This window comes from Physella acuta, unplaced genomic scaffold, assembly GCF_028476545.2.
Source record: "Physella acuta isolate Inbredline_101_S28 unplaced genomic scaffold, ASM2847654v3 ptg000173l, whole genome shotgun sequence".
Lineage (NCBI taxonomy): Eukaryota > Metazoa > Mollusca > Gastropoda > Physidae > Physella > Physella acuta.
The window spans coordinates 204,309-231,333 of record NW_026731692.1 but is presented as its reverse complement, the minus strand read 5'-3'; the positions used below and the strand labels follow the sequence as shown (position 1 = coordinate 231,333).

At 32.3% G+C, this 27,025-nt stretch overlaps 3 protein-coding genes across 8 annotated transcripts; 2 read left to right on the top strand and 1 right to left on the bottom strand.

Annotated features, from left to right (window-relative positions):
• The first annotated feature begins 775 nt into the window (after positions 1–775).
• Positions 776–6,729, top strand: LOC131936252 (protein NipSnap). 2 transcript variants are annotated; one of them, XM_059293165.1, is made up of 10 exons: positions 776–921; positions 1,922–2,082; positions 2,313–2,358; positions 2,520–2,611; positions 2,705–2,775; positions 2,938–3,078; positions 3,392–3,423; positions 4,611–4,708; positions 5,446–5,529; positions 5,939–6,729. In XM_059293165.1, the coding sequence occupies exons 1-10, from the start codon at positions 830–832 to the stop codon at positions 6,001–6,003; spliced, it is 882 nt and encodes a 293-aa protein (XP_059149148.1). In that variant the 5' UTR covers positions 776–829; the 3' UTR covers positions 6,004–6,729. The 2 variants fall into 2 exon arrangements, with proteins under 2 accessions (XP_059149148.1, XP_059149149.1); XM_059293166.1 differs by lacking the exon at positions 4,611–4,708 and adding an exon at positions 3,893–3,987.
• On the bottom strand, positions 6,720–15,992 carry LOC131936251 (dynein regulatory complex subunit 2). 5 transcript variants are annotated; one of them, XM_059293160.1, is made up of 11 exons: positions 15,866–15,992; positions 13,511–13,690; positions 11,458–11,710; positions 11,084–11,307; positions 10,618–10,815; positions 10,174–10,251; positions 10,017–10,049; positions 9,306–9,446; positions 8,697–8,849; positions 7,969–8,186; positions 6,720–7,546 (listed from the first exon to the last, which is right to left on the bottom strand). In XM_059293160.1, exons 2-11 carry the CDS (start codon positions 13,649–13,651, stop codon positions 7,453–7,455), a joined length of 1,533 nt encoding a protein of 510 aa, XP_059149143.1. In that variant the 5' UTR covers positions 13,652–13,690; positions 15,866–15,992; the 3' UTR covers positions 6,720–7,452. The 5 variants fall into 5 exon arrangements, with proteins under 5 accessions (XP_059149143.1, XP_059149145.1, XP_059149146.1 ...); XM_059293162.1 differs by lacking the exon at positions 15,866–15,992 and adding an exon at positions 12,256–12,472 and having other exon boundaries at positions 13,511–13,641; XM_059293163.1 differs by lacking the exons at positions 13,511–13,690; positions 15,866–15,992 and adding exons at positions 12,256–12,472; positions 13,098–13,113.
• Positions 15,993–16,148: 156 nt separating this feature from the next.
• LOC131936265 (aspartate dehydrogenase domain-containing protein-like) lies at positions 16,149–20,142 on the top strand. Its single transcript, XM_059293178.1, has 8 exons — positions 16,149–16,260; positions 17,094–17,229; positions 17,461–17,545; positions 17,791–17,934; positions 18,254–18,359; positions 18,552–18,672; positions 19,087–19,244; positions 19,988–20,142. Exons 1-8 carry the CDS (start codon positions 16,218–16,220, stop codon positions 20,023–20,025), a joined length of 831 nt encoding a protein of 276 aa, XP_059149161.1. The 5' UTR covers positions 16,149–16,217; the 3' UTR covers positions 20,026–20,142.
• The last annotated feature ends 6,883 nt before the right edge of the window (positions 20,143–27,025 follow it).

Genomic DNA, 27,025 nt, shown 5'->3' with positions numbered 1-27,025 from the left:
TGTCATAAGTGTTTGAATATAGGACTCCGGATTTTGTAGGGATTGCAGGACTGATTTGGCATCTGTAAGAAGCTAATCGTGCGCTTATTTTCTTTTTTTTACAGACACAAAAAGTCAGACCACTCGAAATTGATGGCATAGGCCTACCAGAGTTTCTTCCAGGCATCTCTTCGATAATCCAAATAACTAGTGATATTTACTTTTTTTTAAAAAAAAACACTCTTTTTAAACGGAAAAGACTGACGTCACACGTTCATACCCCCTCTTCTCTCACCGCGCCATTCGTGGTCACAAATGTTATTGAGTGACGTCATTTAAACGACCCCCCCCCCCCAAAGCTGGAAGCTTAAATAGAATTAAAGATTAACTGTAAGCCCACTTCTTTATATCTAACACCTGCCCCTTATATAATACGCAGTTATAATTTAATATGTATTATTTTACTTTGAAATTTTATTTTTTCTATGCTTAATACCAAGGTTACCAATAATCTTTTGTTTTTCATTTAGGCCTACATTTTAAAACAATATAAACTTCTTTTGTATGTTTGATAGTCTTTAAAAATAAATTGCTTGCGCTGAACCAACATTTCTAAAATATATTCTAAAATGTATTCCAATCCACATTTTTAGTTTCAACATAATAGCCTCAAATCTGCGGAGTTGAGTTTTCTATATAAAATTATAGTTGACTATAGAGTCTAAATAATTTAAATTTATTATATTTAATTTTAAAATTATAGAAAAAAAATAACATTTTTTGCATGAGAGTAACATGTGGGTCAGATCTTGTATAAAACACTGATGCTGAGACTATTCACTAACCAAACATGGCTGGTCTGTGCAAATCTTTGAGGTTCCTAACAGTGCAGTCAGGAATCAGGATAAGCCTTAAGGCTAACCCAGCACCTTTTGCACTTAAGTATGACCACATTTTTTTTGAAAATGCCCATCACTTTTTTCTTCTTTTCCATTTAGTTACAGCGTTAGAAATTACGAAGATCTGGTTTGTTTACCAACCAATGTTGTGTAGTCAGTTTTGTGACCTTGACCTTTTCTCTGTTGAAAGTGAAAGATAAGAATTTTGCTATGTTACTGTTACCTTTTAGTTCTTAGTCTCTAGCTACTACTCTCTACTAGATCTACTACTTTTGACATTAGTTGCAACATATTGGTACTTTCAGTAGGCCTAAACTATAGTTAGATCTCTATTGTTTTATAAATTAATAAACAATAGGGCCTAGGACTAAATAAAACAAGGCCTACACTTGGGCCTTATCATCATCTATAGCTAGATCTAATAGTTACTACTCAACAGTTGATTGAGGCAAGTCTAGGAACAAACTCTGCTAGGGATTCCAAGGGTTGTTTTAAAATACCCACCCTAATTGTAAATATAGTTCGAAATGTGTCAGAGACACTGATATATTATAAAGGCACCCTATTAGTACTTCTGTTGATAATGGGATTTCATTACATGTAGTGCCTGAACCATGTTTATTTAATATTTTTTAATTCTCTCCTGAAGCAATTACATTTTAATGTAGCATTGAATTATTGTACCAATGTCCGCGTGGTCTAGTCGGTAAAAGCTCATGGTTGCTAAACCGAAAAGTCTCTAGTTTGAACCCTCGGGTAGATGAGGCTCGTTAGCTGGGGTCAGCCACTCTTCTAGGAGAGACAACTCCAAAAATCAAACAACTGCTGCCTCGTAGTTTGTTCTTGGTTGGACAAAGGCTATGGAAGCAAATCTAAATAGAAAAGCAGGCTGAAATCGGAGTCAATGGCCTCAATGGCGCATAACCAGTTGAAACGTATCCTTAATTATGTTTGAGGGGATCCCTTCCAACACAAAAAATTAAGAACGAAGAAGAAGAAGATTGTACCAATGTCCTCTAACATTCTTAAATTTACATTTATAGGTTTCGAAATTTAAATACATCATCAGTACTACTGAAAAATGATCATGACTCAGATGATGAGGGGGCTAAAGGTTGGTTTGGCAGACGCAAAAAGGCCACCCAACCAGAACAATCTCACTCAATGGCCTTATCTAGTAAAGAAACTGTTTATGAAATGCAGTGTAAGTAAAGAGTTTGAATGATAAATTTAAGCAAACCGTTATATTAAAACTTTCAACTTATGTTTAGCAAAAGATTACGATTAAGCTATTACAAATTCTTGATGACTACAATTTAAAACTGCTTAACTGGTACAAGTTAAATAAGATTCAGGTTTTTAATTGGGTGTTTAATAGATTATGAAGACTTTGTATGATTTTTATAAAAAAGTTTATTTGATCATATATTTTAGTTCATGCTGTGAAACCAGAGTACATGGAGGAATACATCAACCAATTGTAAGTTTGTTAAATAATGATCTGGACATTTGTTAAAGTTAACCATACTCTGTTGTGTAGACATTCCAGCCTGGTTGAAAAGTTAATTGTGTGTATTCATTTTAATTAAAACAGCGTGACCTTCCAAAAAGTGTTAATTGTATGTATCCATTTTTAAATAGTGCGACCTTCCAAAAATTGATGAAGGATAAAGGGACTGGGGCAGATCTTGTTGGTAGTTTTACAGTGGAAATAGGAGACCAAGATGAAGCAGGTACATGTTGTTCTGTTACAAAGTGTGATATAGTCTCCCTGTCTTTTAAAATTTGTAACCAGTTTTAAAGCAAAAAATATTTTTTTTTAACAGTTCACATTTGGCAATACCCTGGAGGTTATCCAGTCCTCAATAAAGCAAATGATATCTACCGTACAGACTCAGTAAGAATTATTAGATCAAAAAGTCTTATTTCGTCTTACAAATTTAGTTTGTGAATCTGTTAAATTATTCTTAACCAATGTATTTTAAAATGCTGAAACTGATTTTCATTCCACAAGAAAAAAATTATTTAAAAAAATTATTTTTTTTGTTCTGCTTTGAAGGATTTTGTAGAATTTCGTAAGAAGAGAAACATGATGCTGAGATCAAGGAGGAATCAGATTGTTTTAGCCTTCAGTTTCTGGCCACAAATCCAGCCTAGAGAGCCAAGCCATATATATGAACTTAGAAGTTATACATTAAAGGTAATTTTAGTTTTTTCACTGTTTATTTTACTTATTAGATAGCAAGTGATTAGGTTTGAGGTGGGTTTTTTTTTCTAGATATTTAAATGCCAACAATGATGAGAAAGCTGTCAACACTATTTCATTGTATGGAACTTAAAAAGTTTCCAATATTTATGGAACTTAAAAACTAAACACTTTTCTACTAACATTGTTTCAACTATGTAATTTTGCCTACTTTAGCATGATTTATGTCTGTGTAATAATTTTTTAATAAATAAGTTCATGTTCAAAGCTACAAAGTATTTACCTTATATTTTTGTTGATTTTCAAGCCAGGAACATTGTATGAATGGGGAAGCTGTTGGTAAGTGATTTGTCTCCTTAAATATATCTCTGAATCAAAAGAATTATTTTTATTGTCAGGATTCTAAAAATTTTGTATTTTGAAGTAACTGTGGCTCTTATTAAAGGATACTATTTGTGAAATAAATTCACATAAGCTTCATTATCACATTTATAAAAATGATTGGAGAAAACTTAAAGATATTATAATTTATCCAGTGCTCAGTTAAATTCTATTACAATACAAATTAGATATTTCAGCCTGTTGTCACAATAGTGAAGTTGTTTGGTTGTATTGATATTGACAGCAGGGGAAGAAAGCATATTGTTTCTCACCATAGAAACAATACTTAACATTAAGCATTTAATACATTACATTCATGAATCTGTCCAGCTATGATAGGCTGCCTTGTTCAGATGAAAAGAATCGAAAATGACCTAATAAAAAAGTAGTCTTATTTGAAATGACCATCTAACCTTTCTTTGATTAGGGCCAATGGCATAAAGCATCGGCAAACAAACAATGAGCCAGTGGCTGGTTATTTTACTCACATTGGCAATTTAAATTGCTGTGAGCATATCTGGGGTAAGTCTGGACCTCTGCCGCCTTCGTGGTCCAGCCTGCAAAATGCTTCCTTGTTGCAACTTTTATAGTTAGGTTTTTGCTTTTTATTTTAGTGTTTGAATTGTTTTGTTTGTTACATTAAAGTTTTTTATTTTGGTTCTATTGATTTTCTGCTAGCTGTGTTACAGTTATCTTCTGAAACAGACATGTTACATTCTCATAGTATGCATGTAACTGTTTGCATTTAAATATATAATTGTTTCCAAAGCTAGTGTGTGGAACAGAAACTAATTAATTAACCCAATGAACCAGTCATCGGATGGCCAGAGTTTAAAAAGTGTGGAATGAGAATTAATACTTATTTCTCCAAGTGTAGTAAATACTAAGCTAATCTGTGTTATCTTATCTAGCTGAGGGTTTAAATTTAAATGCTTTATATTGTATTGTAAAATGTAAGAGTTTGGGCTCATATGTTATGTGTGGAAACTTGTGAAGTCACATCATATTATAAAATCAAAGAAAAAACAAAAGTGGATCATATGATTTTGCTTTTGAAGCTGTTTTCGTCATTGAAGATGCTGTCAGCATTGTCTTCTCTCACCCCTTGCCCTTTCACCCACAAACCTTTTTGTTTTCTCCTAAAGGGCTAGGGGACTTCAGTATAGAAAGACAGATAAAAATGAACCTGTTGCAGGCTTCTTTTCACAAATAGGTGAACAATACAATGTACACCACATTTGGGGTAGGTATTATTTTCAGGTCAAGCTAGGAATCAAATATTTTTTCAAATGATCAGGTTATTATAGGGCAGGATGTGTGGGACTTTCGAAGTGTTTTTTATTTTTACTAATAATTCTGCAACTAAATATGTTTATTTTTTAAAAACTAAATGTGAACATGAATGTGCTGTGTGTTGTGTCCTGGTTTTTATAGTGGCATGTTCCTCCTTGTTGTGGAACTAACAAAATGATGTACTGATTACATTGTCCAACATGGATTATAAATTTGAATGTGATGTTTTCTACTATCTGGCAGATATACTAGACCAGTTTAATCAGATTTCAGACCATTAGATTTCTGTAACTAAAGCTAAATAAATTTAAATTTATAGTTGTTTTTTCTGACAATAACAGCCATTTCTAAAATTGTCAGTTCTTTTTGATTTTGAGAATTACTGTTGGACTTTACAGTTTCTTTTTATATTTTTTTTAACTTACTGTTCTTAGAAAAAGCTTTTGGGATACTATAATTATAATCTGGAAAAAAAATATGAATTTAAAAATCTTTACAAGTAGTATAGAAACAGATATGCCAATTTTTTTGTGAGAAAAATAATAGTTCTTAAGCGTATTTTAGTTCTTATCTATAATACAAAACTAATCTTTTCAAAAAAATTTTATAAGTTTTAATTGCTGGGTTTAGTTTGTTATCTTATTTTGACAAAGGTAGATGTTTTAAAGAAAATAATTTTGCGTTTAGCTTATAAAGATCTTCAAACAAGGAAAGAGACGAGGGAGGCTGCATGGAACAGGCCAGGCTGGGACCAGTGTGTCTCTTATACAGGTATGTCATTGCTAAATCAAGTTACAAATTATAATTCACATTAAAATTACCACACAAAAATTGTGTTAATTTCTTATATTTTGATTTTTAAGTTGATAGAATAACTCAATTTACAATTAGCTTGATGTTTGTATATTTTAATATTTACAATGTTTCTCTGCTTTGATCCCGTATATTTTAATTTTTACAATTTTTCTCTGCAACAGTACCTTTGATCCCGTATATTTTAATATTTACACTTTTTTTTGCAACAGTACCTTTGATCCCGTATATTTTAATATTTACACTTTTTTTTTTTGCAACAGTACCTTTGATCCCGTATATTTTAATATTTACACTTTTTTTTTTTGCCAACAGTACCTTTGATCCCGTATATTTTAATATTTACAATTTTTTTTTTTGCCAACAGTACCTTTGATCCGTCACATGAAGTCAAGAATCCTCATACCCACCCCATTTTCACCCCTGCAGTAACTCCAGACTGTTTTCTGCTGGATTGGGTTGTCTGAGAATTTGTGTCAGGAAGTGTGGGCTGTATCACAAGATTTTGGTTTGGGTTTCTGTGTCTTGTCAAATTGGAGCAGATTTTCTCATGAGTGGTTCGTTAAAATACTCCACTTAGTTTCGTAATTACTGTGGTCAGGAAATGAATTTTATATTCAGATCAATGTGATATGTTCAGAAGTTATATGGCCAAAGATTTTTTTTAAGTGTACTTCTAGCCAATAGTTGTTTTGGGGGAAAGTAAAACGGCATGGATGATTTTTATATTGTGAGGGAAGATAAAGCACTGAATTGATTAAATTGAGATTAAAGTGTGGTAATTTTTCTCATCAGTATTTATTTTAATTTAATACAAAACTCTTTAGATGCTTGGCATTAACTTAAATTGTATGGGAGTTATTTCACGATTAATAAGATTTTTGGTGATTGATAACTGATTGTATATTTAGATTGTCTGTAAAAAAAACATTTAATGTATTGCCTAATATATACATTTTACAGTACGTAATTTTACATTAACACTGTGTATGTCTGTGTGACTGAACTTGATAGGCTTTTATGTAGTTTTAATGTCTGAATTTTTTTGAATTAGTTGAAATATGTTTTTGAGTGCTCAGCATTTGTACATGCAACACTTGATCTTTCAAAACATCATGTTGCTATTGATAATAAAAAACTACAAGATATAATACCTCATTCCTTTTTGTTTATTTAAGTTTATTGTACTTTGTTATACAATCAATTTTATTGAATTACCACTCTATTTATGGTATTCAAACAAAAAGTTTAAAACATTTTCATTTTGTTGAAAAATAAATATTTAAAAAAGGAGAATCATAACATGTCGGCCTTAAGCAAATTTAAAATAAAATATCTGAGGGTATGAAAACATTTTATTTAGATTTGACTGTACCATTTAAAATTACAGTATCTCAACTTATATAAATATTTTTCTTTTTTCCAATATAAGTTAAAAAGTTTTCCTCTATTTACCATAAAAGTGAAACATGGGTCAGAAAGGAAATATCTAATCACTCCAGAAAAAAGCCATATTTTCAAAATAAAATGGTTGTGTAGATAGACCCATAAAGCAAACGGAATAAAATGGATTGTAGGTATATCCTAAACAAATCAATCAAAATGAAATGGTGTGTAGATAAAACCCTTCACAAGTTCTTTTAATCGAAATGAGTGTGTTGGTCGACACTCAACAAATCACTAAAAATGGCTGTATAGATGGACCCTACACATGTTCTACCAATCGAAATAAAATAGTGTTAATAGACCCTAAACAAATCAATCAAAATGAAATGGCTGTATAGACGGACCCTATACAAGTTCTCTCAATCAAAATAAAATGGTCGTCAAAGGACCCTGCACAAGGTGGTCCATCACATGAGGATATGTTTAACTGGTCCATCACATGAGGATATGTTTAACAGCATGAGCAGCTTCTATCACAGTCTGTGGCACTGGTCTCCTAACCCTGGAGTCCATCACTGGCACATTCAACCTGAGAAACAACAACAATGTAACTGTGAACATTGGTTCAGTTTTGGTGTGTAGACCTACAGGTAACACACCTCACAAATCATTAAAATTTAATTTTTTATAAATTAAAAACAATAATTTCAGCTGAAAAGATTTTTTAACACTAGTCTACAGATGTTTAGTTGAAAAACTGGATTGGATAGTCAAGTTAAGTGGACAAACTATTTCAATAAGCAATCACAACCATCAATCAGGCAAGATAAAATAAATTGTGGAAACTTAATGGTACTTAAAATAATGCTATGCTTAAATTTTGCATATGCTAGTACCAGTACCTTAACTCTAGTCCTAACTACTAGTCCCAATCCTTACACTAACAGTGAGACTTTCAGAAGCAAACTTCCATACGCTTCTGAATCCACATTTTCACAAGACCCAACTTACTTGACATTGGTCTTGTTGTTGACCACAAAAAGCGGGTTCACTTGGCTCAGTATCTCATCGTTGACTGAGATGCCATCCAGGTACTGCTTGAGCAGCATCCTCAGCTGCTGGTTCTCATGCATGAGGGTCTGCTTTTCTTTGTCCATGGCCAGCTTGTCCAGTAGGACTTTGTTGTAGCGTTTCCAAAAGTTCTCCATTGATGAATATTCATGCATGACCTGATTGTCATTGTATACAATATTTAAAGGTGGCTCAAAATTAAACTAGTATCTTATACACAACTATTATTGTTGAGTAGAGTAAATAAGAAAAATGTAGTGGTTCAAAATCTTTAATAGGAACATTAAAAAAAAGGTTCCCTTTCAAACCTGACGGTCTATGGGGCAAGTGAAGTAGAGTTCACTTGTTTCTGTGACCTCGGCATATGAAGAGATAGTGTGGTCAGCACTAGGCCCAGCCGCTTTTACTCTCCCTAATGTGAGTTAGGTACCCATCAGAGTTGGGTGGACTCAGGGACGGTCTACTGACTTGAACCCGGATTCGAACTCGAGACTTACGGATTAGCAGTCCAGCTCTCTACCGCTAGACCACTCCGTCCCACGATAGGAACATATACACAACTAGTATTGTTGAATGATGTAAATAAAAAAAGCAATGTATCTATATGACCCCAGCTTTTCCTTCAACAAAAATGTCCAACAGGGTAGTTGAATGTGTGTCCAACTAACCTGAGCCATAGGTGTTGATGGGAATTCAACCATGGCCACAGCCACATCATCCTGCTCTTCTTGGGTAAGTGAAGATGCATAAAAGGGCAGAACTTTCTCTTCTTCTGTTTCCAATTTCCTGCACATTTCTGCCAACTTGAGGATCAACTCACCCTAAGATGTATTGATACATGATTTAAAAAAGTCCTCTAATTGCTAATATCTTACAAATAATTTTCACATTAAATGATCAATCTATTGTAATAAAACAATTTTATGTCCATTTTCATTTATGTTTTGTAAAAACTATTTTTTTTACATAGTTTAGTTTTTAAAGTTTTTAATGCATTAATAAAATATTTGTCTTCTTTAAAAAGCTTTAACTTTTAAAGAATAGCATAAATATTTAAAAAAAAAAAAAACAATTTTTGTTAATGTACAAGAAAGAGCATTCATTGAATTTTTGTATTTTTATTTTATGTTAATCATGGGCAAAAAAACACCTTAACACAATCCTGTTCAAATTTAATATATCACTTTGTACAAAGACTTATTAAACAACCAACTTTCATTAGTAAGTACAAAGAAATAATTAAGCTTTTTCCTAACTGATGAAAAAAAATAGTCAACCTTTTCTTTCTGCCTTTTGATTTCTTTAATAGCTGCATTACTCTCAAGAGTTAGTTTAGTCAACTTTTCCCTTTCATTGTCCCTCACTTGATTCATCTGGGACTTCAGGTCATGAAAGAGTTGTTGCATTCTTTCCCTTTCCTGAATAGGAAATTTAAATGGTTTGTAATAACACTCTACAGTAATTGTATGGTAAGTGACAGGAGAAAAGAAACTGCAAAAATTTTAAAATAATCTCTTCTACCATAAAGAAAAGTTAAATATTAAAATTGTAGAGCTGGTAAAATTAATTAACTTGAACATTTGCTACATGAAACATGCTGAAAAACCTTCAAATTTACATACAAATGTATTTGATATTATTATTTTAATATTTATTTTATACACAATAGAAAATAAATTATACTGTTAGATAATGCTTGAGTTGATCAAATTTTCATGAAATTAGTAATATTTTTTTCAAATTTTTTTTTTAACTTTTTGATTATAAATTATGGCTTAAGAAAAGCTAAAGCAAGTTGTATTCTAGTAACTTATTTAGGTTACTAGTTCAAACTTTTAAATTTACAAATTATCAAAATCGGTAAGAAAAAACTTTAAATTAACAAAATAAAGAACACATTTTCAAATAATTTCAAAACTTTAACCTGTGAAATAGGATTAGATCATGGAATCTTCACAAAACAAAAATGAAATATAACATGTTAATACCTCTTTATTAAAATTTTCTTCATCATCCTCTATCTATAAGTAAAGATACAGCAAATGATTTTGTAATAAGCTACCATACTGATTATATAAAGATTCAGACCTACTATTCATTAAAACTCTAACTAGCCATGCTCTTAAAGATATATGTGTATCTCACCTCTTTCAACAGCTTGTTTTTTTCTTCAGATTCTTTAGCATTTGATGACAGCTTGGCTCTCAGTTGGCTGATCTGATCCTGGGATTAATTTATAAGGTAACATTTTAATATTTTCAAGTAGGACCAGTGTTTAGAGAAGAATTGTGTGGAGAGTTTTTAAAAATGCAATTTACTCTTTCATATAAATGATTTTTAACAAATATTGTAAAATGTGGATTTAATTTTTTTATACCAGTTGTTTTTTACTTATCATCCAAATATAGAATCTAAATCTAATTATTGGAAAGAAATTTTAATATTTAATAAGAACATTTTTATAAATTAATTTTTTTTTTAAGTTTTACAAATTTCATTTTAATTTAAAAGTTATCTTTTTAAATTTTGTAAAAATTCGACAACACAAACAATATTTCCATAACTTGCTAAAAACTATTTATAATTTACTGAAATTCTCTGCAGTTTCCTCATTTGTTGATCAATTTCTCTAGAGCTTTTCTCATCTTTGATTTTAAGTTGTTCAAAAGATGATTTTCTTTCTTCATTAGTTTCATTGTAGTTTTGGAGAGCTTGCCTGAACTGCTGCCACAAATCTTCAACTTTTGTTTCTAAATGAACACGAAGCACATGCTTGTCCTCAAGGTTCTGTTCAGAAGATATTGATATTAATATGGAATTTAAATTATTCTTCATATAGTTCATAAGCTAATTTATTCTTTCCTAAAATAATCATGTTTTTATTGATGTTGTATTTAAATTATTCCACAAATAGCTTATAACCTAGTTTTTCCTTTCCTAAAATAATCTTGTTGTGATATTAATGTTGAATTGAAATTATTCAACAGATAGCTCATAACTTAATTTATACTTTCCTAAAATAATAATGCTGCAAATTTTAAATATATTTTTTAACCTTGTTTTTTATTTCATCTCTCAATGAATGAAATTCAGCCATAGATTCATTTTCTCTATCTTGAAAGGTCTGATCCATGGCAAATAAAATGTCTGCAATGTCGTTCATTTCCATGTTGTGCTGTTCTAGCAACATAGCTCTTTCTAGATCAAATTCTTCGCAAATAATTTCTAGCTCATAACAATACTCTCTGGTTAGTGTGTCCAAACGAGATTTCTGAAGGTCTTAAAAATGAAAGACAAATCAAAATTATTTTAAACATTAAAAATGTAAAAATATATAAAGCTACTTTTTGTAACAAGTCTTTTAAATATTTTTCCTAAATTCAAATGAGTTTAATTGTGAATATGTAATTTCTGCCATTTTCTGCTTACCCAAGAGGAAGTCAGTATTTTGTATGTGACTTCTAAGAGCCATTGCATATTGTTCTTCTGCCTCAGCAATATCACCACACAGGGACTTGATAACTGCATCCTTCCTGTCTATCACTCGCTCAAATGTTTGACTCAGTATCTCGATGTCTTTCTTCAGCTCCTTCGACTTGGCTTCCCGCATTATGTTTCTCCATTGGTGGTTTAATTTGTTGAGGTTATAGCGAGTGGCTTTTTCTTCCTTAGCCAATTTGTCCTGTTGAGTAAATGGATACAATGGTAGTTCTAAATTTTAATCATGGGATTTTATTTTACAATAGATTTAATCCCCTTATACATGGTCCTACTATTATCAGCTTTGAATAATTTTAATTGTTTGATATTGCTGCAACTACTTTTAAAAAATTGTATCAATTGTTTCTAAAAAATTAATATGAATAATAAAAAAAAATTGTGTAAATATATTATTTTAGCACTGAATAAATTGAAAAACAAGTTATTAACATATTTGAAAACCAATATTAGTATCAGTTAATTTTAAAAGCAATAAAGCAAAAAATGTTTTCACACAAAAAGATAATTGTATAAAACATATTGTTTTACTTAAAGCGAACCTGAAATGGTGAACATAAGGCTATGTATAAACAACAAAAGGTAACATAAACAAAAATAAATAAAGTAACTGCAACAGGGCAGTTAGAAGGAATTATTTAACCACCATCATTTGACAAAGTATCAACCAATGCATCAGTTTAACAAATTATCAACCAATGTTCCAATCCAACTGGGAGTCATCTTTACCTTCATGAATATTTTAAGGAGGTGCTCTTTTTTTCTTTTCATTTCCTCCTCAGCATATCTTTTCATTTCTTCATAGGCTAATTTCTCCTCCTCTGTCATACCTTCGGTAGAATCTTTTCTAGCTTTCTTCTTACCCATTTTCACTTTTTAAATGGTTTTTGGTAAACTCTTTAAAAATATAATTTTGTTCTGATCTTACAAGTTTTTGCTATGATCACTGAAATAATAAAAAAAGCTAACAATGCTGTCAAAGGATCTTAGGTTAAAATTAAGGAAATAAAACATTCTAGAATATTGAACATACCTTTTTATTTTGGAACTCATTTAAACATATAAGTGTGTTAATTAATTAAAGAATGCCAAAAATCTTATTTTTCTATTAATTAGATGAAAAAAATAATTGAAGTCAGTGAAATACTCCAAAGTCTAAAGGAAACAAATATGCAAGTGAAGAAATTATCACTTTAACTATCTACCGAAAAATTGTTGATCTAGAAAACAATTTAATTTATTTACTAAAAAAAACACAGAAAAATTAAAACTAGATCTATTTCAATTAAGAATTTGCTAATTTGTGGAAGAACCTTCCTAAAAGAATAAAAATTTCTGTAGCTGAATTTATAATCAAAACAAAATTTAAAAAAAAAAATATTTCAAGTAATTGTAAACTGAATCATCACACAATCACAGCATTTCTCATGTATCTGTTCTGTTCACATTCTTTTCTATTATGTATTATAACTAAGCAAACGGCCAATGTGAAAAAAGGCCTATGTGTCTAATATTGTTACCATTACACAATAGTTTTAGGTAAACAAGGTTGTCAAATCTAGATTTATAACCATTATCACTGTAAGCCTGAGAGTAAGCTAATGTCTAGCTAAAAATGGATCATCAATAATTATTGTGTTCAATATAAATGCACATTGGTGTCTTTCATACTGGTGTGCAAAATGTTTTTTTAAATCTTTGTTCTCTTAGAGTTACAGTATTCAATAATTTTAATAGGACCTACTCTATTTAAGAAAAATATTTTAACCAAAAAGGCAACAAGAACAGTTATCAAGGTAGTTTTGTGAATACATAGATCAATGCAACAAGGGAAAGAAGTTTTTAAAATGACATGTATTTTAATCAACAATCATAAAAAAAAGATATTCTTGGGAGATTGTTTACTTCAAAATAAAAAAATTAAAATGTTAGTTTCCTATAAAAAATATTCAAAACATCCACTTATTGTGTATACTGAAATTACCTTTAAGTACTGAGCTAAAAAGTCTTCTTGCTGTTTCCTCTTTTCTTCTTCTACCAGCCGCTTTTGTTCTTCATAAGCAATCCTTTCCTCATCGCTCATTGCTGCCTTTTTGCCAGATCCCTTCTTTTTCTTTTTAACCATTTTTAATTTGTTTTTTTTTTTAACTAAATACAAGTGGATCTGAAATATAAATTAAAACAATAAATAGAAGCAGAGTAAACATTACCCAAATAATTACCCAAATTATTACTATAATGTATGGCATACATGTAGCATCTAGACATATTTGATGTCACTCAGTTATTGAAGAAACAAAGTCCATTATTTCTTAATAAAAATAACTTTTCACTGAAAGCTTTACTTCAGTCCAAAGTGATAAAAATGGGAGTAAAACAACAATATGTTCCAATATAACATCAGCAATACTGAAACTGAGACATATCTCCCCAAGGATGCACACTTTTTTTGTTCAAGGCTCAAAAGTCAGGCATAGTGCAGAATTTTTTCATAGCCACCTATCTGCACCAAAGCCTAGTAGACAATTAAGGTGCCACAAATATCCTGTCGGCCAGTTGCCATAGTTACTCTCTGTCTTCTTCCCACCGTTTCTTTAGCCTGCTTCTTTTTTTCTTTTGTATGGAACTGTGTCTTGTAGGAAATTATTGTGAGTTCTGATGACCTTGTGAGTGTACATCTGAGCTTTCATTTTTAAGGACATTATGCTTGAATGAGCATACACCTGCTAACCCAATAGTCTCAAGCTAGAATCCTGGGCTAGAGTCTGTACGATGTCCCTGAGTCCACCCATCTCTGATGGCTACCTGACCCATATTAGGGAAAGTAAAGACAGCTAGGTGTAGTGCTGACCACACTGTTCCTTCATATGCCGAGGTTACATAAACTCTCCTTCACCTGCCCCATGGACAGTCAGGTTCAAAATGCTATTAATTTTTTTTATGATTCAAGGATGTCAATGGTAAAACCAAATCCATTCTTCATCAAGTTTATTTTCTCAGCAATGATATGTTGTCATGAACCTATGTCAAAGTAATAGATGTTCTATACTTTATCAGCAATCAGGATTATTGTTTGACTGTTTTCATCTCCCCACTGTCACACATCATCACAATAAGCGAGACCCGGGCATCTAAAAAGAAGTCATATCTCAGCCAAATTATTTTCGTTTTTTAAAAACACTGATTTCAGCTGAGCATGGTGTTGACCAGACTATCCATTCAAATGCTGGGGTCACAGAAACAGGTGAACTCTACTTCACCTGCCCCCTGTCCTGCCAGGCAACTTTACTATAAACATCTAAAAAGAAGTCACACTCAGCTTACATGTTTTTGTCTTTAAAAAACATTGATTTCTTTCTATTGTTTTTCTTAGCTGGAACCACATATGAATAAAAAATGAATTAATTATTAAAGCTAATGTCAAAATAATAATGCTCGAGTGTGTCACTTGAGTCGCTTGACCCTGGTCACACACTGTACCTGTGGACATTTCTGGACTGTGGGGACTAAAAAATTATGCTTTGAACAGCTTCACTTTTCACCAATTTCAGCTTCTTCTTCTTCTTCTTCTTCGTTCTTAATTATCAGTGTTTGGAGGGGATCGAGATTTATCTGCCAGTGGGTTTGAATTCGAGACTTTGTTCGAATTTATCAACCATGAGCTTTTTGCCGACTCGACCACGCCTCCAACACAATTAAGCGTTACGTGTCAACTGTTTATGCGCCATTGAGGCCATTGACTCCGATTTCAGCCTGCTTTTCTTTTTGGATTTGCTTCCATAGCCTTTGTCCAACCAAGAACAAACTACAAGGCAGCAGTTGTTTAATTTTGGAGTTGTCTCTCCTAGAAGAGTGGCTGTCCCCAGCTAACGAGCCTCATCTGCCCGAGGGTTCGAACTCGAGACTTTTCGGTTTAGCAACCATGAGCTTTACCGACTCGACCACGCCGACCCCTTTCAGCAATTTCATATGATTTTTCATTTAAATAAAGTTAAAGAAAGTGAGTTACAAAGTTGTTGTTTTTTTAAATACATTTATTTTCTAAATGGAATAATGGACAACGATCTATATTTGCAATAGAAAAGGTTGATTAGGAAATAATTTGATTTAATTTTTTTGAGACCGCCTGCTGCTAATGACGCTAATAAGTGGTTTGTGATTCAGATAAACTTTATCTGTCAATATCTGATAAAGTGAATCAACCAGAATCATGAATGATGAAGAATTGAGTCCCGGTAGTTTTAATTTTAATAGTTAGTAAGTTGCCCATTATTATCATTGAGACAATTTATTAATCTTATATTAAATGTAAATAGTAAACAGTGTACACAATTATTACCTATTAACTCAATTTTAAATCAGATTCCCGATCTATGGATGGTAGATCGAGATTTAGATCGAGTATTTTTTGTAAAAAGTTTGTAAACAAGAACGCGAAGCTTGAGCTGTTGTTATAGTTACACCGGAAATAACATAAAACGAATAATGTCCACAATTTTAAAAGAGCCTGTTTATCGCCATTACTTCCCTTTATGCTTCCACTTTCGTTTCTGTACCAACCATCCATTACATAACTGACTCGCAGTGTGATCTTTCGTTGATGCTAATATATCTAGATCTATATAAGCTCTAAGACAAAAAGATCTAGAACGTCTAATAAATAGTGAAGTTAATAGGCCTAAATTTAAGTTATGTCCAGAAGAAGGATTGGCGTTGTTGGCTTCGGTCTTTTAGGTTAGCAACCTCTTCTTGCTTGAGTCCTCTGACAGCCGCCTCTGACAGGGCTCCATGCGATGCATAAACTCGTGGAAATATTTTTTTAAATATTTAAAATAGGCTAGGTCCTATTTATTTTTATTCAAATTTAAATAAACTTTTAAATATAAATAAATAGGCCTAATTATCAGTAATTAGGCCTAGGCCTATTAGCAAGATGATTTTTAGATGCCGACTTTTCCAAAAATAAATATGTTCAGCTGTTAGTTAAGAGTTAAAATAGTTAGTAATGTAATCTCGTCTAGTTTTATTGTTAGAAATTTCAAATTAGGTCAGGCGAATGGTAGGACCAGGGTTGGAGCTAGTACTTGGCAATAGCAAGCCTTGTGCTTATTTTAGCTAACTAGTAACTACCAATAACCTAACACCCCTTTTTAAAGAAGATCAAGACTAGCTCCTTCTAAGGAATAATTGTGTCCTTTTAGAAGTTGCTTTTCAGATGATGCTTCACAATTTTAAAATATTTTGAAAGATAGGGGTGTTGGTCAATGTGGTAAACTAGTGCAGATAATGCTGCTAATTCGTGGAAACCTCTTAAACAGAAAGGAAGTTTGTTAAGTTACTGGGTAGTAACTTGCTTATGTCCACCCAACCATAACCCGTGTCGCACCATACTGCATATCCCTAAACCTAATTTTTGGCCCTATGTTAAACCTGATATCATAACAACCTGTTTTCTGAAGAGTCTGTTGTTGAACTATATTTAGTAGTATTTCTTCAAGAAAGGTATGATAGTTTTATCTATTCTAAGAGGAGACATTAATAATTATCTTTAAATATTTGACTTCCAGGACAGTACCTTGTAGAAGAAATAAAGAAACAAAACAATTTAGAGCTTGCTTTTGTTTGGAACCGCACACATGAGGCATTAGTTGGAAATGTTCCAGATGATCTCCAGCTTCGTGATCTTAATAACTTTAAAGATTGGTGAGAATTTTAGACTGTTTACTGTTACAGGGGAATGTGTTGATAGTTTTCTACCTAGTTAATGAATGTTATAGGGGACAATCCAATGTTTACTTCTATTAATGTGTGTTTGGTTTAGTTATTGATGGGTATTGACCAATATACTTAAGGATACATGACAGATGCCTGAAAAAAATTGAAATTATGAACATTGGTCAACAATTAAAAAAATAAATAATTTTTTTCTTGCAGCAATGCAGATCTTATCGTTGAAGTAGCCCATCCAAGTATCACAGAACAGTACGGACCCTTATTTTTAGCACATGCTGATTACATGGTAAAGCCATACAGTTTTTATATTTGTTATTGTGCGTAGAATTTATTGTAGACTAGCTATTGCCGTTCAAATACCTGTCAGACTAGTGTTTGGCTTTTGTTTTAGTTTGTCCATTAAAATTTTTCCTTATAGATTAGCTGTTTATTTTTTTATGAAATAAGTAATGGAAGAAAATTTTTGTTTTGTTTCCTGTTAAGTATTCTAATTACATTTTTTAATAAACTGAAGCTCTGTTGTTATTTTAGGTGGGGTCTCCTACAGCTTTAGCTGATGCCAATCTAGAAGCAAGTCTGCGTTCTGCCGCCATATCACATGGGCTGTATATCCCCTCAGGAGCATTTTGGGGTGGTGAAGATATCCAGAAAATGGCAGATAGGGGAACTCTTCAGGTGTGTATTTGATTTTTAGATTTGTAAACCATATTTATAGTACAGTGTATATTTGTATTGCTTTGTTTTTGTAATTAAAACAAAATGAATCTGTGTAGTCTACTCTAAGTTAAAAGATTGTGTGCCTGAGTTTTAGAAAATATTTACGTTATCTAATCTAATAAAATAAAATCTTCCATTAAATCTATTATTAAAGTCTGTATAGATTACACTGGCTTATTCTCATTAAACACATAATTTTGTTTTTCTGGCATTGAAAATCACCATGAAAAAATATTAACTTAATCTTATATTTATGCTATATTATAATTTTTTTCAGGCATTGAAAGTCACCATGAAAAAGCACCCAGCTTCCTACAAGTTGAATGGAGAGATAGAGAGCATCAACAAAACAGTAACAGACTCCCCTGTAGTGTTGTACGATGGTTAGCACAGATTTTAATTTTTAAACTGAGTAGAAAAGTAACAAATTCTTCCTACATTCACGCTAATCCCCAAGCATTTTTTATAAAAAATTGACAGAAGTTTGGGTAGGGTTTTGTTTTTACTGACAGATATACTAATAAAATGTTGCCGTTTCTGAAAGAATGTATATTTATACAACGTCCCAACTTTAGGTGGTGTGAGAGGATTGTGTCCCCTGGCTCCAAACAACGTCAACACGATGGCAGCGGCTGCTCTGGCTGCACACAATCTGGGCTTTGATAAAGTACAGGGAGTTCTAGTCTCTGATCCCAGGTTGGTGATTTGCCAGTTTTCAGGGTGTGAAATTTGTGTCTGATTCCTTTTATGAAATGCAAATTTAGTTAAATGGAAAAAAAATTTCATGGTACATGAATTGTAAATTTAGCCTAACAGTTATAATGATACATAAAAGGTAAATTTAGCTTTTAATAATACATGGAATGTAAATTTAATTTAACAGATTTAAGATGCATGAAATGTAAATTTAACAGTTTTAATGATACATGAAAAGGTAATTAGGTTTAACAGTTTTGATACATGAAATGTAAATTTAACAGTTTTAGTGATACATGAAATGTAAATTTAACAGTTTTAATGATACCTGAAATGTAAATTTAACAGTTTTAATGTTGCATGAAATGTAAATTTAGTTTAACAGTTTTGATGATACATGAAATGTAAATTTAGTTTAACAGACTGGCACATTGTGGAGGTGGAGCTGTGGGGTCCTGGCAACATGGCAGCAGACAAAGCTTTCCACTGTAAAACCGTTCGGCGTAACCCAGCTACGCTCGGGGCCGTAACCGGGTCAGCCACGTACGCATCCTTCCTCAGCAGTGTTTTGGGTAAGTTTGTTTTCCTGGTCGTCTGCATTTGACTGTTTTTTTTTCAAAACAAGTGGGTAATGGTTAATTACAACTAGTCTCAAATAGGATTAAGAAATATTTTTTAAAATTTGTGCTTTTATTTGAGAAGACCACTTTGAAATGAAGGTAAATGTCCCTAATAGAATTTCAATTAAGTATATTTTTTTGTATGGTTCTTACAATTTTCTCTTAAGATCTGTTGTTTACAAGAACCCAACTTTAGTTTTAAAGTTTGTTTATTTTCCGCTGTTTAGTTTAACATGAAGAAGATGGAAGAAGAAGATGAAAATTGTCTTATTTCTATCCTTAGTGTGCTACTGACACTGTTCCAAAAATGTCAGCTTTTAGTTCAAACAAAATAAAATTATTTTTGAAATATTTTGATTGTTAGGCTGATATTTTATGTTGCTGTAAAATTGAGACATGCTAACCAAAATAAAAATGTAAGGTATTCTATCATATATTATAGACAGTAGGGCATGTGTAGTACCCTGTATAGCTGAGTTGGCTCATTACATCCCACGTCTTGTTTATTATGTGTAATGCATTTAAGTCTCTACACATGTTATATAATCATTTTTAATACATTTGAGTCTAGGTACTTGTGTAATATAATTGTTGATAAAATACTTGATTCAATTATTTTTCATTTGTTTTACGATATAACCATTTATAAAATTCTTGTTCAAATTATTCCTAAACTGTTTTTCTTCAACTGGCAGGTGCTCATGGGAAAGGGCCAGGTGTCCATTTGTGCTAGACCAGCATGTAGAGCTTATAGCCAGTGTTAACTCATTGATTTTATTGGAGCTTGCAATCTAGATAATTGTATGGAGATGATAGGGTTAACACATTGATTCTATTGAAGCTGGTTTTATTTAGCTTGTAATCTAAACCATTGTACGGAGATGATAGGGTTAACACATCAATTCCATTTGAGCTGGTTTTGTTTAACTTACCATCTAAATCATTGTACGGAAATAATAGGGTTAATTGAAGCTAGTTTTATTCAACCTACCATCAGTTAAATAATTTCACCTTTATTTCTGTACATTTGTTAATTAAATAAACACAGGACATACATAAGCTGTTTCTAGCCATCTTAAAATATTACATATTTGATTGAGCTGTGCCTTAAAATAATTAAAATGATAATAAAATTGGTTGTTGTATATTTATATAAAATAATTTTCTCAGAGAATTGTTAAGATATGATAAATTTATTTGCTCAAGTTAAAGCAGGTATTTGTTATTTGTTTATTTTTAACCAGAAGAAAAAGTTTTCTGTTTGGGCAGTTTATAACATGTTATATGTTGCTTATCATTTTGATGATGAAGCAAATCTCTTCTCTAGTCCATAATAATATGTATTCTTTGTCATTTATGTGAAAAAGTTATATCTCATTTTATTGTGGGGAAAAAGGTACAATGTTATTGGCTATCCTCTTTAGCATACTAAGCTTCTCTTTGGTTGATGCAATATTTCAAACTTTTTTAAAAATTTGAACTTTTACTAATTAGTCTATAAGTTGTCAACATTTTTGTTTGTTTTTAGCCAGGTTTAATTAGGCCAATAAATGTCATCTTTGTAGAGCATTAACGACACCTCAAATCAACATGGACTGGTACATAATGAGCCATTTTTTCTGCTTATCTTGTTGGTTTAATTGTGAGGGTGGCATGGTCTCCTGCTGATGTTCTGACTTCAGGGGAGCTAAGCAGTGCTTGTTGACGAACTGTTTAATTGCACATGTTGTGTTCACAACTATGTTAATCTACAACTGTTGATATACAATAAATAAATCATTGACCACATTCATTTTATTTTTCCCGTAATTTTTGTAATTGGTTGAACTGTTAAGAAAGTGTGACGTCACAGTGGAATTATTAACAAGTATTTTTAATTGAGTGTATACATTTCTTTGTAAATTAGTACGAAAAAAAAAAAATTAATGAATATAATATCAATCCAGATGTGCAAAATTTTTAGCACCAAATTAATACTTGAGGCTTACTGTGAATTTAAAAAAAAAAAATTGTGAATAGAGATGGTCCTTCAAAGGGAAACTACTCAATATATTCGGAAAATATCATAGCCTAGTTTTATCCCCTGAGGGGTTGATAGGCTAAAGTGTGGCGAGTATAATATGTCAAAGGGTGCTACTATTAATAATGCTTGCGCGTATGATGGACAGTTTGTTCCCTTGCATTATTTTTATCACGAAAGGGGAGTATAAGAAACATACCAATTTAGCTAAGTATTTGTAAGAATTTGATGATTAAAATAGAAGGAAGTCGACAAAAGCATTTCTGCTTCTAATGTCCTCAAGTACTTCAAAAATGAATAACACTTAGATTTCTACATCGATTAATGGTGATTATAAATCAACCAGAAGCAAATTTTTATCTTTTGAATAGAAGATTAAATAGCATATTGCATCTGCTAAGTTTCTAGCGTTTTTTTTTTAGGTTTCTCTTCGAAGCATGTATACCCTCTCCCGAACGAACTCGAATTTATGTAGAAAATATATACTTTTATCAGTCACCCCCCCCCCCTTGGAAACTCGAGTCCGCCCCTCCCCCTGACAGTTTCAAGTGCGCTTCCCCCCAACAACCCCCCCCCCCCCCCCCGAGAAAAAAGTCTGAAAGAAACACACTTCTGTTGTTTGATTTTCAAACAGTAATAAAACAGGTAGTGTAAGTATTCTCACACATTCAAAAAATTAACAGGTACAAGGACGTTTCGACCCAAGGTCTTCGTCAGTTCGCTACAGTGTGGTAAAAGACTACACAAAAAAAAAAGACTAACATTAACATAATCTATGATTTCCCTGTCGAGCAAAGTCCAAAATTATGTTAATAACCTAAATTAAAGTAGAATTTGTACAAAACAGATCACAAAAACACTTAACTTTGCTTTTATTATTACACATTTTGTAATCATTTTAACAAGTTATTAAACAAATCAGAGCCGTAGCGACCATTCCCGGCGCCCGGGGACAAACTTTCAATTTGGCACCCCCTCGAGAGCAAAGTTTGGATTTGCACCCCCCCCCCCCTCAAACTTTCGATTTGCACCCCCCTTCTCAAACTATTTATAATGCGAAAATGACATTTTAATTTGTTTTTACAACCCATTTTAGCGCCCCTAAGGTCGGCGCCCGGGGACATATGTACCCCCCTGCCCCCCCCCCCCCCATCGCTACGCCTCTGAAACAAATAGTGTCCCGTTTGAGAGTCTAAACAGAAGATATTGCTTGGATAGTTGTTTTTGCCTCAGACATGTAATTTACAGCGTCAGTTTGCCTTGCCATGTATTACAGTTTTCATCATCGACCTGAGAGGACTGATACAGATTTACAATTTTAATACTTTTTTTCTGACATGTACTTTCATGCATTGAATTAAGATGGTTAACTTATACAAAACGTCTCAATTATAATTTTATTTTTAAACCTGAAATGCAACTGTGAAATTAAATGGCGAATCAACCATCTGTTATTTTAAAAATTATAATACAATAATTATTGTGATAATTTTTTTAGTGTACCCAGATATAAATTTTATTATTGTGATGTTCCTCTGATAGAGAAGACCAGCGTTTCGACTTAATTCAATGTGTGAAATGGAAGGGTAATTTCCCCCTTTAACTTATTTTGTTTGTTATTAACAGACATTTATTTAGCAGCAACAGCCTTTTTGTTGTGTTTTCTAGAACACTTCGGATTTTTCAAAAACTTGAGATCAACTCCCTAATGGAGGAATATCTGTAGGACTTGGGCTTGTGAATGCCATTGCGGTGGTGTTTCTTATTCTGGTTGTAATTAGTGTGAATCTTGGACTTTGCCATTGTTACTGCGTAATTAGTATCAAAATTCAGACACTAATCTGTACTGTTAAAGGTAAAAAGAAGTGTCCCTTTTTTTTTCCTCAGACATGTAATTTGTAGCGTCAGTTGTGTGTTCGCTTTAATATTACAGTTTTCATCATCGGCTTGTGAGGACTGATACAGATTTACAATAGTAATATTTCTCTCTTACTTGTAGCCTGCTTTCATTCATTTAAGATTGTTTACTTATACATAGATCTAATACAAAACGTCTAAATATAAAGAAAAAATAAAAATTAAAAACCAACCTGACACTGAAAATGCAAATGTGTAATTAAATGATGATTCAAGGGATTTTTTTTTCTCGGCGTGCGTGGTGGGCTGAGGGGACGGGGGTTGGAATTTGGGTTTTTAAGTAGAGCTGAAAAAAAAATTGGGATTACTGAGAATTACCATGATACAAAGTTTAAGCAATCGGAAAACTTATGTTATTACAATGAGACACATCAAAGCAAACATTCTTCCCTTTCAAACATCTATATCTGTACATTCCTCAAACAGTTTTTTTTAAATTAATTCAATTGTTTTAAACATTTAAATCAGTAATAATAATATATTTGATAGATTTTACACAGCATCAGGAGATCAGAAGTGTCCCTTTTAACTTAGGGATACAAAAACCTACTCAACAGACTGACCTAATATCCCAGTAATGAAGTTGGACTGGTGGTATTTAACTATTCATTCAACTATTAAGCTTGTGTTTTATTTTCGAATTACATATTTTTTAAATATAAGCTTAAATAACCTGATATTAAACTTAAAATTATAACTAATTTTAAAATTATTTTAAAAAGCAATCAGCAGTATTTTACACCTTGATAGTATGAAATCGTACGCTCTCTTAAATGACTTAATTTTAAGTTAAGTACTTCAATAGTATGTAAGCTCCCTTGGTTGATTTTTTTTAACTCAAAGTTTTGGAGATGGGAGGTAAGAATTTGCCACTGCTTTGATTTAACTGCTATTGAAGAATTCTTCATTTAGAATTACTAAACTTAATTAATTTCAATTTAGGCTTCTTTTATTTTGAAGTATTTTACTTGAATTACGTCACGATTTTGTGAGGAGGGGTCGAGGTTCGACGGTTTCGGTTTAAGTTCCCAAATATCGCTCATTGGCATAGACTGACAATCAGTGCCGGAGGCAGGTTATTTAGCGCCCTTGGCAAATCTTATTAACCCCCCCCCCCCCCCGCAATATATATATATATATATATATATATATATATATATATATATATATATATATATATATATATGCAACAATCGCTGCTGTAGTCTATTTGTTTTATATTTTCGCAAAAAGCACTAGTCTATCAGTGTGTAAAAAATGTATTTTTATATCGGATTGTGTCCCCTCGCACTAAAAGGCCTGCGCGGACACTAGAAGTGTTAATAAATTGTATTCTTAAGGAAACAACATTTGGTACACAATCTTCTACTTTTGGTTGTACTATATAGAGAAGCACATCTGATGGTAACATAAGCTTAAGAAACTACTACTTGAAACAGTGGCGTAGGCAGGGGGGGGGGGGGGGGGGGGGGGGCGGGTAGGGAGGGTTTAACCCCCCCCCCCCCCCCCCCATGGACCTCTCTGTAAAAAAAATTTTTTATAGGCTCTCTCTCTCTCTCTCTCTCTCTCTCTCTCTCTCTCTCTCTCTCTCTCTCTATATATATATATATATATATATATATATATATATATATATATATATATATATATATATATATATATATATATATATATATATATATATATATATATATATATATATATATATATATAATAGTAATTGGTGTCAGATATAGTTAACAGGTTGTGTTATGGTGTCATACCACCACCACCACTCCCCCCCCCCCCCACCGTCGGGATCGTCATTTTGTACTTAAAATACTTTTAAACTTAAATTAATCATTCATTCAACAGGCTAAAAGCTTATTTTTTCTATATATTTTGCCTTTTTTTTTCTTGGTGTCACCCCATTCCCCTAAATGGTGTCACCCGTTGCGGTCCGCACCCCCCGCCTCGCCTCGCAACGCCTCTGTTTTCTTCAAGTGAGTGGGTTTGTACTTTATGTAAAGTCTACTGCTTATGTGTGTGTGTGTTCGTGTGTGCATATGCTAATGTCTAACAGACATTCTTATGTGGACATGAATGAAACATTAAATGTGCGCAATATGTTTGTAGCATGTGTAGCACGTGTTAGTATGTGCGTGTTAGTTCCTAAGTCTAATAAAAATACTCTTGTATGGACGTGTATAAACCAGATAGTATTTATGCACAATGTTGTAGTCTATAGTGCGTGTAAGTGTGTGCTTGCGTGTGTGTAACTGTACTACAAAATTTTCCTGTTTTCACCTCCCGCCCTCTGCATTAGAAATCGTCTGCGCGCACTGAAGGGCATCAAAGTATGAATCCCCTCCCTCATTGGTTATGCAACATAAAGCAAACATCAAACACCATCCCACGGACTACTTACGATGCGATCACCCAATGTAAACACAAAACGCGGAGGAATCTGCATGTGTTGTCTAAAAAAAAAAAACCTCCATCGTTAAAAAAAAAAAAGAAACCGGTTCTCTACCAACTTGATCCAAAGTTTACCTTTATAATAGAAGGAAATCGATTTACGCGCTTTGCACGTTCTGAATAAGGAAACTGTTTTTTCTTTCTTAGAAAAAAATAACAACTAAGAATTCTAAATCTTGGAATTTTTGTTTTCAAATTTAAAAACAATTTTTTTTTTTTAAAATACACGTATAGCGTGGGAGGATTAAATATTACACTAAATTTAGTTTTTAATTAAGACGTTTAGAATCTGTCTAGTGCAAAAGGAGCAGGGCCTCATGGACTACCATTCCTAGAATCTATAACACACAGGGGACTGAACTTATAAAGCTGTAGGTGAGTGATGAATGATTTATTCTATGACACATAGGCGTGACCACATGTTTCAGTATCAGGGGCGGAAAATTAATGTTTCCACTTCCCTCTATGTAAACATCAGTTGCTCTCATCAAACAATCGCCTGTAGGACAACACAGCCACGACGGTGTTGGGGGAGACTGTTGGGGGTCTTAAAACACCCGGACTTTACCAGCAAAGAAAGTAATAATTAGAAATCAGTGGGCTATATAAAATATTGTATACTTATATATATATATATATATATATATATATATATATATATATATATATATATATATATATATATATATATATATATATATATCCTGGCTACGCCCCTGCACCAGAGAGCGATAGCCTAGCCCTGACTTTGAGACTGAAACTATTCACCGTGTTTGATGTAGACCTCTAGCCCACACGTAAAGTAAACTGACAGACGTGCATCTGGTATATGAGACCTGGTTCAACAGGATGGCGTCTATATTAAGATACCGTCTGAGTGGGGTAGATATAGATCTAACTAAAGCTGTGCAAGATTTAGTCTATAATAAAACCGTTGTGGTTGGGGTAACGCTATACATCGTTTTAATTTCAAAACAAGATGGAGATAGTGACTACAAAAAAAAATTCATAAAAAACGTTTTAATAACAAGCTTTTATGTAATGATGCACTAAAAAGTAGAAAATAAATTATAGACTACTATTTAAATAACTATAAAGAAAAGCGTGGGTCACTTTAGTATCTATTGGATACCTTTACTAATGTTAAGGAAGACACCCACGCTTTTCTTTATAGTTATTTAAATAGTAGTCTATAATTTATTTTCTACTTTTTAGTGCATCATTACATAAAAGCTTGTTATTAAAACGTTTTTTATGAATTTTTTTTTCAGTACTTTACATGTTTTATCCTAATATATAAAAGCCCAATGTGCGCACTTCTCTCTCTCTCTATGTCTGT

What these genes read in the sequence shown, in the direction of transcription:
- LOC131936251 (XM_059293160.1), bottom strand. Translation starts at nt 13,651, where the DNA reads ATGGTTAAAAAGAAAAAGAAGGGATCTGGCAAAAAGGCAGCAATGAGC. An exon ending in AAATACTGACTTCCTCTTGG is followed by an intron (nt 11,308 to 11,457) that starts GTAAGCAGAAAA and finishes TTCATTTTTAAG; the next exon opens with ACCTTCAGAAATCTCGTTTG. An exon ending in TCAAAAGGCAGAAAGAAAAG is followed by an intron (nt 8,850 to 9,305) that starts GTTGACTATTTT and finishes AATACATCTTAG; the next exon opens with GGTGAGTTGATCCTCAAGTT.
- LOC131936252 (XM_059293165.1), top strand. Translation starts at nt 830, where the DNA reads ATGGCTGGTCTGTGCAAATCTTTGAGGTTCCTAACAGTGCAGTCAGGA. An exon ending in AACTGTTTATGAAATGCAGT is followed by an intron (nt 2,083 to 2,312) that starts GTAAGTAAAGAG and finishes CATATATTTTAG; the next exon opens with TTCATGCTGTGAAACCAGAG. An exon ending in AGGAGACCAAGATGAAGCAG is followed by an intron (nt 2,612 to 2,704) that starts GTACATGTTGTT and finishes TTTTTTTAACAG; the next exon opens with TTCACATTTGGCAATACCCT.
- LOC131936265 (XM_059293178.1), top strand. Translation starts at nt 16,218, where the DNA reads ATGTCCAGAAGAAGGATTGGCGTTGTTGGCTTCGGTCTTTTAG. An exon ending in TGTTGGCTTCGGTCTTTTAG is followed by an intron (nt 16,261 to 17,093) that starts GTTAGCAACCTC and finishes TTTGACTTCCAG; the next exon opens with GACAGTACCTTGTAGAAGAA. An exon ending in CAGATAGGGGAACTCTTCAG is followed by an intron (nt 17,935 to 18,253) that starts GTGTGTATTTGA and finishes AATTTTTTTCAG; the next exon opens with GCATTGAAAGTCACCATGAA.